This window comes from Fulvia fulva, chromosome 5 (assembly GCF_020509005.1).
Source record: "Fulvia fulva chromosome 5, complete sequence".
Taxonomy (NCBI): domain Eukaryota; kingdom Fungi; phylum Ascomycota; class Dothideomycetes; order Mycosphaerellales; family Mycosphaerellaceae; genus Fulvia; species Fulvia fulva.
Genome location: NC_063016.1, coordinates 3,315,285 through 3,327,767, shown reverse-complemented (window position 1 = coordinate 3,327,767; position 12,483 = coordinate 3,315,285). Strand labels below are relative to the sequence as shown.

The 12,483-nt window shown below is 54.7% G+C and overlaps 6 protein-coding genes across 6 annotated transcripts; 4 read left to right on the top strand and 2 right to left on the bottom strand.

Moving 5' to 3' along the window:
- Nucleotides 1–1,449: 1,449 nt before the first annotated feature.
- On the top strand, nt 1,450–4,479 carry CLAFUR5_06078 (uncharacterized protein; the record flags this gene model as incomplete). The annotated part of the gene is made up of 1 exon (XM_047905226.1): nt 1,450–4,479. One exon carries the CDS (start codon nt 1,450–1,452, stop codon nt 4,477–4,479), a length of 3,030 nt encoding a protein of 1,009 aa, XP_047761881.1.
- Nucleotides 4,480–5,005: 526 nt separating this feature from the next.
- CLAFUR5_06077 (uncharacterized protein) lies at nt 5,006–6,007 on the top strand (the record flags this gene model as incomplete). Its single annotated transcript, XM_047905225.1, has 1 exon — nt 5,006–6,007. The coding sequence occupies one exon, from the start codon at nt 5,006–5,008 to the stop codon at nt 6,005–6,007; it is 1,002 nt and encodes a 333-aa protein (XP_047761598.1).
- Nucleotides 6,008–6,078: 71 nt separating this feature from the next.
- Nucleotides 6,079–7,024, bottom strand: CLAFUR5_06076 (uncharacterized protein; the record flags this gene model as incomplete). The annotated part of the gene is made up of 3 exons (XM_047905224.1): nt 6,079–6,790; nt 6,838–6,933; nt 6,981–7,024. 3 exons carry the CDS (start codon nt 7,022–7,024, stop codon nt 6,079–6,081), a joined length of 852 nt encoding a protein of 283 aa, XP_047762205.1.
- Nucleotides 7,025–7,717: 693 nt separating this feature from the next.
- CLAFUR5_06075 (uncharacterized protein) lies at nt 7,718–9,807 on the top strand (the record flags this gene model as incomplete). The annotated part of the gene is made up of 4 exons (XM_047905223.1): nt 7,718–7,766; nt 8,241–8,392; nt 8,454–9,075; nt 9,110–9,807. The coding sequence occupies 4 exons, from the start codon at nt 7,718–7,720 to the stop codon at nt 9,805–9,807; spliced, it is 1,521 nt and encodes a 506-aa protein (XP_047762362.1).
- Nucleotides 9,808–9,825: 18 nt separating this feature from the next.
- Nucleotides 9,826–10,551, bottom strand: CLAFUR5_06074 (Efflux pump atB; the record flags this gene model as incomplete). The annotated part of the gene is made up of 2 exons (XM_047905222.1): nt 9,826–9,963; nt 10,018–10,551. The coding sequence occupies 2 exons, from the start codon at nt 10,549–10,551 to the stop codon at nt 9,826–9,828; spliced, it is 672 nt and encodes a 223-aa protein (XP_047762363.1).
- Nucleotides 10,552–11,397: 846 nt separating this feature from the next.
- CLAFUR5_06073 (Pyrroline-5-carboxylate reductase) lies at nt 11,398–12,408 on the top strand (the record flags this gene model as incomplete). Its single annotated transcript, XM_047905221.1, has 1 exon — nt 11,398–12,408. One exon carries the CDS (start codon nt 11,398–11,400, stop codon nt 12,406–12,408), a length of 1,011 nt encoding a protein of 336 aa, XP_047762360.1.
- Nucleotides 12,409–12,483: the final 75 nt, after the last annotated feature.

Sequence of the window (12,483 nt, the reverse complement as noted above, 5' to 3'; positions counted from 1 at the left end):
TTTGCGCGCGTAGCCGGAAGACCTCGTGTTTTGTACAGGCGCAGGGAGACTCGAGCGTATCGCCTGATCTTGGCACAGTACGCCTCCAGGATTTGGCTGCTGGCCACGTGGAAACGAAATGCTTTGCAAACTCTAAGTAGCCGAGCTGAAGTGTACCACTACTGAGCTGACCACTTCGTGGCTTGATGCTATTCTGCGCAGACTGGCTGTATAGGTATATGAAGCCGTAAATTCTCGGGGAGCGAGCTGAGACAAGCTTCTCGTCCGGATCGGCTAAGCAGTGAAGTCAAAACATCGACGGACACTGGAAGGGTTGCGAGGCTGACGCTCGATTTTCTGAGCAACGATTACCAACATCCCCCAGGTGTTTGTTTGAGTTGCCGCTGCTTCCTGAGACGACGTGATACTTTGCGACTAGGCGTGAGGATCGCGGCTAGGTCAAATGGTTCAATCCTTTAGGATCAAAAGACACTGGTCCATGCAAATTCGCTTAAGGGCTCCCGGAGTGCGATAGTGACATACATCATGGCGTCCAACCAGAAATCCTGCTCCCTTGCACAATTGTGCTGAAACCCTTAGTAGGCTGTCTTCAGAACTGGATCGCGCCATGTGGTGCGGTGCCGCGTCCATGGCAGGATCTGTATTGTCCTAATTGTGTAAATTCTCAGCAGGATGTACCTCAGCCAGTGCGCATGGACACACTGCATGCTTCTTCAGCTTCTAGTCGCCCTCCAGAAATGACGTGCGCAGTCAGACCAGATTCAGCGTCGGTCGTCCTTTTGAGATGCGAGGCCGCTGCTGTGCCTCATGGGTAGGCAAAGGCACATCTTGAACCGGGCCCTGCGAGCGTGGTCAGAGTCGCGTCAGGAGCGCAGGCGCTGAGAGTATTCCCGTCGTTGCATTCAGTGCACCCTGCATGCGCTGCTGATCTACTCGAGACGTATCATCGCATGCTGTAACGCTCAGCAGGCAGTCCGAAGCGTGTGGGCTGGCCGTCAGGGAGTGCTTCGGGCGGCGCAGCAGCAGCGCTTCAGCACGCCAAGCTAGGACTTTGGCCGTCGTGACCTGGGAGCAGTAATCCGGATCTCGAGCACACGTATTGGCCCAGAGGATGCTGTGCTGCTGTGCTCGGCCGCAGAGGTGTAGCAGTCAGCAGTCAGCTGACCGACTGGAATGTGTGAATGTGTGAATGTGTGCACGAAAGGAAGCAAAACGTGAAGTCGTGTTTGGATCGCGCTCGGGTAGACCTCGGTCGTTTCCCGGCTGCCTGATTCATTGTTTTGATCATCATCCACAGTCGCGCTTCGTCCATCTCCCGTCCGTCTCTTGCCACACGCGACTGGACCACCGCCCACCGCCCACCGCCCACCGCCCACCGCCTACCGCCCACCGCCCACCGCCCACCGCACTCCTCCATGCGCCCACAGCACCAGCCATTCCTCCCGCAACATGGACGCGTCTGATGCATCTCTACCGCCACGCGACCATACATGTACATCATCCACCATGGACCCCAGCACAGCATTCACATCATCCTCCGACTCACCCCTGGCAGCCCACCTCGCGCCCAGCAACCTGCCCATATCCCGTATAACGCGCGCATGGGATCGCAAACCACAATCGCCTTTCTCACGCAAGAAGGTGCGCTTCGGGAAAGTCTGGAAACGCAATGGCACTGCGCTCAACCACAATGCGCCAAGCACCATGTTCGGAGGCGCATCGGGCATGTTCGATGCGATAGGCGCAGACTCTCCCGCCAGGGCTGTGAAGAAGATGCGCACCGATGATGGAGAGCGTGTTAATGCTTGGGAGGGACGGGGCAGTCCCACTAACAGGCGTATCGTGACGCGAGGGAATCATTCTGGGGAGGAGCTAATTGCCTTGGAGGAAGAGGAGGAGGCAATCCAGCAGGACCATCAAGAGGAGGTGCTCAATGTTGAGGTCGTCAATGAGGATGGCACTGTTGAAGAGGTCGCCGAGGCAGGCGACTTGGCACAAGAAGAGTGGGAGGACGAGAGCGTGGCAGATGAGGCAGACGCAGATTCTGGTGCTGGCACTGCAACGAATCATGACCCGAACCATGCTACCAGTATTGACGACGACACGGCTGAAGTGCAGCCCGAGCCTCAAGAGCGCGGCGAAGAGCCCCATGATGTATCAGCATGTCAGACGGGCAGCGAGGGTACAACAGACCACAAGGTTCTGGAAGCGATGGTGCCACACTTACCACAAACTACAGCCATACCCGACGGCTTCGTCTCGCCTGTCAAGGAGCGACGGCGAAGGCCGATCAGCCAGGTCAGGCAGGCGAATGCGAATCGCCGACGGACATTGCCTACAAACTTCGCGACCCAACCAAGTGCGATAGAGACTCTCACGAGCAGGGCTGAAGGTGACGGTGCTGTGCAGTCAGAGTCTGTCTCCACAAGTGAGATGCGCACCGGAAGAGAGCCATCAGCACAGACGACAGCGGAGCCTGATCGATCGAGTGAGCAGGAAGCGCAGCTGGAAGTCATGCACACCGAAGACAATTCTGCCCCGGAGCCCAGCTCACATGACGCGCCGGACGGAGAATGGGAAGATGTCGAGGATGATGGGACTCTACAGCCGGCCGCAAGAGAAGCCACACCGGAGCCTTTCGAACAGTCTGGCTGGGTTGAAACGGTAGAGAATACCCCTAGCTCAGAGGAGGAGGCCTTGGAAGACGCCAGACGCTACTCATCGCAAATTCGAGAACAATTGAATACCCTTGGGTCACCGAGCAAACTACCATCAAGCCCGATCCCAAACATCGAAGGCCAGCATCCACGACTTCCACTTCGCAGATCGCCAAGAAGGCAGTCAACCAGTCCGTTCAAGAAGGGCAGCTTGCGGCCCTTCGACAAACCACATCTCGTAGCCTTTACACCGGTCAAGATGCCAGTCTATAGATCTACACAAGGCGATGATCCTTTCCGCAGCTCTCCTTTGCCTGAGAGTGCAGCTGCGATTGCAATGGGTGTGGACGACATGGACGTACCGCAGGTCACGCGCTCATCGTCTGCGCCGCCTGAGGAGCCACAGATGTCTCCTCAAAAACCAAAGCAGCCTCGCATATCAGATGACACTGCTTTGCTACAAGCATTCCTGAAACGGGCGACTGAGAGCAAGAGCGGTACAAACATGTCGGCAACTGCTCGACGGGAATCTTTCGAAAACAGGCGCAACTCAGATACTGTGCGACAAGCACTGGCCAGCCCAGCTGCAAATGTAGCGCCGTTCGAAGTGCTTGCAGATCGTGATCCCAACAGTCCGTCACCGCGCAAACAGAATATGCTTACGGAAGCAGAGACGAAATCATCAGCTTTGCAAGAAGATCAGATTGAGTTCGATCCGTTGTCACCAGGGAGAACATCTCGAAGAAGCGGACGGTCGAAGAAAACATCACAGCAGGATCCACCTACCACATCTTTCTTGAGACCAAACAAGATCACTGTCAGAGGGAGTCAAGATCCGATCGTGCTAAAAAAGAGTGAAGCGCAAGAGCTGGCCTACCTCACCAAAGCCAACACTCGGAAGAACAAGGGTGGGTCCGTGCTTCCGCCACTGAAGCTCACGCGAATGGCTAAAGATGGTGCACTTGAGGAGCTCCCTGCAGCAGATCCTGCTACCATCGATGTCGACCAGCCAGGACGGAAAGGCGTAAAGTGGGCAGAAACGCTTGTGGCATTTTATGAGGGTGGCAACGAGCCTGCGGAGTCGACGATGATGGACGAGCTCAATGCAACAGATCCTGTACCGGATCCCACTGCAGCCGCTGACCACGAGATGACGGGCGTGCCTGCAGTATCCGCGCCCAGCGAAACGCCGAGCAAGCCAAAGCTTCGTCGACTGAAGCCTCCAAGGACTGCATCGACTCCCGGCAAGGCGCCGCCGCCGCCAGCTGAAGTCCCGTCATTACAACCTGAGCAGTCTAAGGTGACCAAACCGAAGGCCCCAAGCACGACGAAACGAAGATCACGCCTGGCAACACCAGCGAAGCCGAAGGACGGTGTGACTGCTGCTGTTGTCGACCCGCCAAAGGAAGAAGGGCCTTTAATAAAGCCCATCGAGGAGAAGGCCGCCACAGAAAAGATCCCCGTTCCTAAGAAGAAGCCCACATCTCGCCTTCCAGCACCAGGTTCGATCGCCAGGCCGCTCGCTCAGGGCAAGGAGAATGCCATAACAGCATCACCGCCCAAGAAGTGTGCGAAAGCGCCAGCTGCGTCAGATGCTAGAAACGTAAACTCAGCGAAGGTGTTCGCACCTAAGCTTGACTTCAAATCGTCCACAGATGCCCCTGCGCCTGGAGTCGCCAGTCCTCCGAAGAGAGTAGCGAGGGGCAATCTCTTCGCTGGCGGACTAGGCGAGGCTGAGGGGAGCGCTGTGAAGGGACGACAAGAGGTGCCGCCAAGTTTGGGCAGTCCGGCGAAGAAGAGGAGTCGGAGAGTCGCTGGATAGAGTCCGCTGCCGTATGGGTGCTCAGAATAAGGGCGTCCATGCAGTCTCGCCTTTCATGTAGATATTTACATTGACGATGAATGATATTGATGAGTTGTCTTCAGCCGCCACGAACTCTTTGGGAATTACCTTCGACGAACACAGAGTAGCGAAGACGAAGCGCAGGCGTGACCTGGGCGGCGCTGCTGATTGTAAACTGCCAGACAGTGTATGGCGCTGTCAGAGATGAGACCATCACTTGTGCACTGCACGATGTCGTTATAGCAAGTTCTATCGTGACGATGGCAGTCGTGAGGATGTACGATGGAGACTCCAAACCAGGTCCTCAGCAAAAGCTTGGCAGTCTGATTTTCCCAAAGCTTATGCTTACCAGCTGTCTGTCTTTTGATCGCCGCGATGATAACGCAGCGTGACTCAGAAGTTGTACTTCGTGGATTCAACTGTCTCGGGAGCAACGACAGCTTCTACAGAATCCGCTACGATCTGCTCCTATCCGACCATCGGACGAATACCTTTAGAAAGCATCATGGCATGGACTTATGCCGACGTCCTAAAATTCGGGCCTTTCAAGCCACACCGGAAAACCTTCTTCGACCTTTCCCTCGAGATACGCCAACAGATATACGAACTGTTGACCCCTCACAACCACGAGTTCAAAGCAAGCAATACCTACCCCTACGCCCCTGAAGACCGCTATGCCCGGATCTTAACGCTCCGTCGTACCACCAAGCATTTGCGACAGGAGATGGACGACTGGCTCAGCAAGACATGCGGTGCTTACTTCTACCTCCACGATGAGATTAACCTAGACCCGGACGAAGTGCTGTATGCGCCGCCGTTGGCGCTACCGTATGGCAGGCTTCGCTATGTTGAGATTTACATTGACTGCTACAATCATTACGGTAGCAGCAGGAATTATGATGAGTGTAGCCACATGTGGTACGAAGGAGATCCGAGTGAAGGTTTCACTGAGGGGCGAGTGTACGAGCAGAGGAAGCAGTTGCAGGATGTGGTTACTGCTCTGAAACGGTTTGAGGATTTGCCGATCTTATACGTCCGATTCCGAGATGAGGACAATGCGAATCACCGAGAGATGCATCGATCGAGAAGATATAACCAGCTGGGGTTGACGTGGTGTGAAGCGCAGCACTGTCTCGCTGCTAAGTCCTTCGCCAACTGCCACGATGCTGAAAGCTATGTACCGAAGTACATATTGGATCCCTTGCTGGAGCTGCCTGTCTGTGCGAAGGTCATCGTTCAGCCGCTACACCTTACTGACCACGAGGGGCGATCGATGAGATCGCGGGATATCCCACAGGCTGATCAAGCGGACTCGGGGTGTCGAGCTCAGGAATATGTCAATACGCCTTGCACGGCCTATGAGCGTTGGATTGAGGGGGAGAGGAGCGAGGCTTTCGAGAGTTGCTGGAGGGATTTTGGCAGTGATTGGCAGCGCGGTGAGCAAGATCGCTTGGAAAAGCTTGAGACGCTGAAGCAGGCCATGCCATCGGCTCGTAGACTGCGATGACTCGAATAGACCCTAACTTTGGATGCTTCGGCGGATTCGGTCCAACTTCTCCCATACCATACCCCTTCTACTCACTGCTTGTACCCTCCCCACAGAACCGCTTTCTCAAACGTCTCAGGATAGCTCCTCTCCCCTTTCCTCACCCCAAAGTACTCATCCCACAATCCCCAAAACGTCCCAGACTTCAGCCTCTCACCCCTCTCAATCCTCTTCTCGCCACTGTCGCACACAGCCCGCCTCCCCTTCACCATCGTCTTCGCCGCCACGATCGCCACAATCATCCTCCGCGCAGGATGATTTGCCATCTGCCTAGTAGACGTGAAGATCTCATTCACGAACTCCTCCGGCCTTTCGAGGAATGCCCCAACCACGTGGAACTTATTCATCGCTGCCATCACATACGCGTTACTCTCGAGCATGATGCCGATGTCGAGAGCGCGGATGATGCGGCTGGCGGAGGCTACGATGGTGATTTGGTCGTAGCCGTAGTGGTGTGGGAGAATGTGGCCGTCTGTTAGCCAGCGGAGGAAGTCTTGGAAGTCACAGACTTTGAGCTTTGTGAGGTACAGCTTCTCGTTGCGAGTGCCGGTCTTTGAAATGATGGCTCCGATGGGATCGTCGGGGAGGGCGGTGTTGCCGTTGGAGGAGGGAGGGGTGGCGAAGAGGTAGGCGAGGTAGTCGGATATGGAGGTGAGAAGGTGGCGGGAGACGGTAAATTCAGCAAAGCTTTCTCTGTCGATTATGACGGGGATCTTGTCGTCGTAGGGTGGCATTTTGGGTGGTCTGTTGGGGTGTTAGTGTAGTGGCTGGTACGAATTCGGCTGACTTACGTGACGCGGTGGTCGGCTCGAGGGAGGTTGAGGATTCTGTCAATATCCATGTTCGAGTATCTCTGGTCATCTGCGGTTGATAGAGGCGTGTGCGACCTGGTAAATAAATGAGAAGATGCTGTTGTGACGGTGCGACAACGCACATCTTGAGGACAAGCAAACTTGGCTTTCTGGCGGCGCCATTCATTCACTGTTTGCGGCCAGTCTCACAAGACGTGTTTGACACATGCGGCCATTCTGAAGGAGCAAAGGAGATCTACGGGCTCGTCTCATTGCACGGTTCAGATGGTATTGTATCTCAACGCCTCAGCATCAAGGTGGGAGCGCAAATTAGGTGACAGTCTGGCGTGGCATCCGCGGCGACATGAAGGCAATATGCGCTTGATGCGAAGCGAGCGCAACGCCCTTTCGCGGGTTCATCGCGTCAAGATATGCCTTCTCCTCTCCTGGCGTGTCCTCCAGTGGCAATGCCTCCTAGTCTGTTGTTGGGTAAACAGCAGCAGGAGTGGTGCGCGGTGCATGATATGGCAAAGCCAGCTACCGTGTACGCCTTCCAATGATCGATTCATGTGGTTCCTCGTTGGTATGTTGGCGTCCTCAAGGAAGGACGAAAGGTGAAAGGTGAAAGTGATGTCCATCATCGCACGGGTAGATCGGATATGCCCTAAGCGATCGGCTCATTCGGACATAGAGGTGCCTTAAGGCAGGGCTCCGTGGACATATCCCGACCAATAACATTGCATGTTTCTTGAACAACACCCAGCAAGGCGACAATGAAAGTCTCAGTCGAGCGGAGCGCGCATGAAATAGTGTGTCATATCCGAGTCGACCTCGCGCTGATCAAATCTGGGTTAAGTCCTCGTTGTGCACGGCATGCATCATGGGTGCTACTATCACACAGCGTAAGCTTGCTAAGTCGTCCATAAAGTGTATGTGCTTGGACTGGGCACTACAATATCAGGATATAGCTCGGCGATATTCAACGGCGAGGGTGCCCGACATTACTTGATACTATGGCCGGCAGCTTATGTCGCTGCAGATGCCTTGAATGGACCTCTACCCACTAGGATCACGACGGCATCGCAGTGACTTGAAGGACTGAAGTCTCTCATCCGGAGATAGCACAGAGATCGCGCGGCACGCAGAGCGAGACAGCATCTGAATGTAGAGAGATCCTTCAGGTAGGTAGGTCATGATCGGGCTTATGTTTCATCGGGCTTATATTATACTCCTCTTGCAAATTACGACGACTTCCCAGGCTCACTGCCTTCAGGACCCCTGCCCGACAGCTTCGATGCTAATGTCCTCGCCAAGAAGGCTGTCGAGCAGCTGAACAGCTTGCAGAAGGATTGTTTGGCCGACAATGTGATATGGCGAGACATACTGTCTTTACCTTCCAGAAGCTCAGCTCAGCTCAGCAAGAAAGAGATCGCCGTTCAAGTTGGCAGACTCAGAGCCACGCACAGTCCAGGCACCAGGAGATGCTAATTGGATCGACATTGATCTTAACTTCAGCACACAGGACGGAGACTTGATTGACAACTGTGCTGGAACAGTATCAATCACGCCAACTACCTCTGGAGACTGGAAGATATGGATGTTGAGGTCATGGCGAGAACTACGAAGGCCATGGACATCCCGATGAGCTCAGTCCATGCTCGAACGGTCAGACCAACGGGATCGCCCGGGACAACCATACATACGATGCCATCGTCGTAGGTGGCGGTCAAGCTGGGCTGGGTGCAGCTGGCCATCTCAAAGCCGTTGGCTGCGATTACATCCTCTTTGACGACAGACCCAAGATCGGCGACTCCTGGGCACATCGCTATGACTCTGCCAAGTGGCACACAGGCAGAGAGCTGGGTAATTTACCATTCGATCGAACCTTCACCGCAGAGGACCCCGAACTTATTCCCATCAAGCGCATCGGTTCTGCGTATAAAGCGTGGACCCAGAGACACAGCATCAACGTGCAAGAGGGCAGCCGCGTCGACAAAGCCACATGGGACGAATCCACCCAAATCTGGACAGTGCAGACCTCTGGCAGCCATGGTACACAGCAATGGAAATCTTTCAATCTCATAACAGCCTTGGGCGTTGGCTGCTCCGCTCCCATCTTGCCACAATGGGCCACCACCCCCAGAATCGCCACCAGCAACTACAAGGGCACAATGACCCAGTCCGCCAACTACCACAAACGTCAACGCCTTCGCCGACAAACCCTTTTTCCGCGGAATCGTAATTGGATCCGCCAATACTGCTCACGACATAGCCGAAGACATGGCCGACATCGGGATGCACACAACCATGGTGCAACGCTCTCCCACTTTCGTCTTGCCTGGTGAATGGCTCGTGGCAATCAATGCAGCAGAGTACAATCTCGACAAACCCATTGCTGTCTCCGACCGGCCGTATTACACACACCCTCTCAAGATCGGACGGGAAATGGCGAATCGCGGGGTTCACACGGGGATCGAACACTCCCCTGAGAAATTCGATGATTTGGAGAAGGCAGGGTTCAAACTGGATCGATACGGTGATCTTTTCCAGCATATTACGGTTCGGCTTGGTGGGCATTACGTTGATATCGGGAACTGCGCGAGGATTGTCAAGGGTGAGGTTAAGATGAAGGGTGAAGCGGTCGAATGTCTTACTGAGCGGGGACTGCGGTTTGTAGACGGCTCCGAGCTGGAGGCGGATATCATTGTGCTGTGCACTGGGTTTGATAGGGATTATCGCAAAGCTGCCGCAGCTATAGTCGGTGAAGGGGTGGCGGAGCAGATGGATGGTTACGGCGGTCCGGACAAGGAAGGTGAGATAAGAGGGATGGCGAAGTTGGCGGGACATCCGCATTTGTTCTACGTGGGAGGTGATGTTAAGGCTGCGCGGTTCTTGAGTAGATTTCTGGCTCTACAGCTGCAGAAGAGGAATTTTGGTGGGGAACTTGAGCCTTATCTCGAGGGAAAGTAGAAGTGTGGATACTATCATTTATGAACTTGTCTCGTACTTTGTTCTTGCTCTGATCTTGTCGCCATACTTCCAAAATAGCCACGGTATGGGAGCCATGACAAGGGTGCAGAGTGCCAGTAATGTGGTCGCCCAGCCTACGCCTAGGGTGTGATACATCTACGATCGTTGTTGTTAGTACAAGTCTCGTCCTGGCGGGAGTGACATGCATACCTGCAAAGAGAACAACGGGAACGCCGCACTCGACGAATACCGACTCAACATCGCCGCACCCGCCGCACTTGCCCCATAGAGCGGTCCATACGCATCGATCATGAAGAGGTTGCTCGGAGCGTAAATGATCACGCTGCTCGACATAGCCAACCCTTGGAAGATGATGGGCACGATCCAGTGTATCCCTGATCTGACTGTCCATGCAAAGATGAGTAGGAAAGTCGGGAGCAGTGGCGATGCTAACATGGCTGGGTACAACCTGTGCTCGGGAGAAAAGCGGTCGGTATCAAGATGTGTTGTCCTGAAATGTACGAGCCGAGACTGATAGATCGTGAGGTCCATGATGGTCATTGGGATCGGCGCGATAAAGGCGCCAATGATCAGACCGAGAAACGACAGCGACTGGCCGGTGAGGTCGAAGCCGTAGTAGTGCTGATAGATCCAGGGCGATGCAGTGACGAACGTGTACATTAAGCCAAAGAAGAAGCCACTGTAGAGACACACGAGCGACACGATCGGCTCAGTCAGCAACATATGCACCGGCCTTAGGAACAGCACCGTAGCGTAGTACCTCGCAGTCTGCAGAGCCAACCAGCGGTCCGAAGCCCATGCCTAGATTGTAGAGGGAGAGTGGCAAGACGGCAACTTCTTCTCAGCAGCTGAAGTCATTCCTGACGAGTGATGATCCTGGACTGTAGATGGAGGCCGCGAAGGTACTGACAAAAGCTAGGCCGGTGAAGGCGATGGTTGAGCATATCTTTCGTGACAGAGAGAAGTTGCGAGGGTCATCTGGGTCGTCTGGTGAGGCCCAGTCTGTTGCGATGTGGAAGGGTGTGCTGGTGAGGTCATCTGTCATGGATGGAGTCGTCTTTTCCGCCATCGTGAGAGGCCGTCCATATGCAACAAGTCATCGCTGCTGGAGAGGAGGGTGACATAGGAATACTAAATAGGAAGGCACGATGTTGATGTGCCGAGTAGCCGGTTTCGGAGCATTCTCATAGGAAGGCGAAGGGCGGGAGTGTGCAGACGACATGTCGTCCTCTCTTCTTACCAAGCAGCGACGCGAGACTCATCGATCTTGTCAAGCCGTGTCTTTTTCGTGGTAGACATGGTACATACACCTTCAGATGACCACTTTCGTCGCGACTGTCGATGGAGTTGGTGGTGTGGTTGATGGCCGTTGTGAAAGTCGAGAATAAGTCGAGATCTCGGCCTAGACTAGAGTCCTTCACTCTGCATCGGCGCCACTTTTGTGGGTTAAGTATGGGTCCCACGTGGCTGCACTGTTCCTGCATATGACATCGCTGTCACAAGAGATCTTACATCTTACAGTATCTCTGCTTCCACGCAGTATCGAGTCACGGGAACCATACCGCCATCATGGGTAGCCTGGACGACATACTCAAGCAAGCACTTGCAGTGCAGTCCCGTGCGCACCGTTCCTGGTTGCACACGAAGCCAGAGCTGGAAGATGGGGGTCTTACGATGACAGTGCTGGGCTGCGGGACCATGGGCACTGCGGTACTTGGAGGCATACTACAATCTTTGCAAAGCCACAGCGAAGAATCTGCGGCTGCATCATACACCACGACCAGTACCGAGCCCACGCCTCAACGACTGCCCTCGAAGTTTCATGCTTGCGTGCATAGCGCACACGGTGCAGAAAGAGTCAAAGCAGCATTGAGCAAATACAATGCAAGGCTCAAGATACACGAGGATGGAAATCTACAAGCTGTGCAAGATGCGGACATCGTGCTTCTGGCCTGCGAGACCAACGTGGTGGCCAGGATCCTCGAGCTGGAGGGTATGCGCGAAGCACTCGCCGGCACTCTGTTGATCAGCATATGTGCTGGCCTGTCTGAGAGTTCACTTTGCGATAACATATACGGTAGGAGCCCTACTCCTGCTTCTCCCGCAGACGTCAAGGCCTGCAGAATCGTCCGTGCCATGCCCAATGCCGCGGCAGCCATTCGCGAGAGCATGACTGTCATTGCTATTCCAAATCCACCCCTTGATGCTGACAGAGATGCTCTCTTGACCTGGATCTTTACTCGCATTGGCCGTGTTGTTCGCTTGCCTGCCGATAATATGGACGCATGCACCGCGCTTTGCGGGTCAGGAACCGCCTTTGCAGCGGTCGTTGTAGAGGCTATGGCTGCTGGCGCGATCAGCATGGGCATTCCGAGGGAGCAAGCTTACACGATGGCTTCGCAGACTGTCAGAGGTGCTACTGGCTTGATGCTTCGTGGTGAGCATCCTGCTGTGCTCAGAGACAAAATGTCCACACCAGGTGGGTGTACGACGATGGGGCTTTCTGTGCTCGAGGAAGGTGGTGCCCGAGGCACGATCGCGAAAGCTGTACGGGATACTACGATAGCCTGTGGACGATGATGATGATGCTGCTGTAAGTCCGGATAGCATATACCGGCGACCGGACCCACGACGATGCCAGAATCTTGAGCGCGA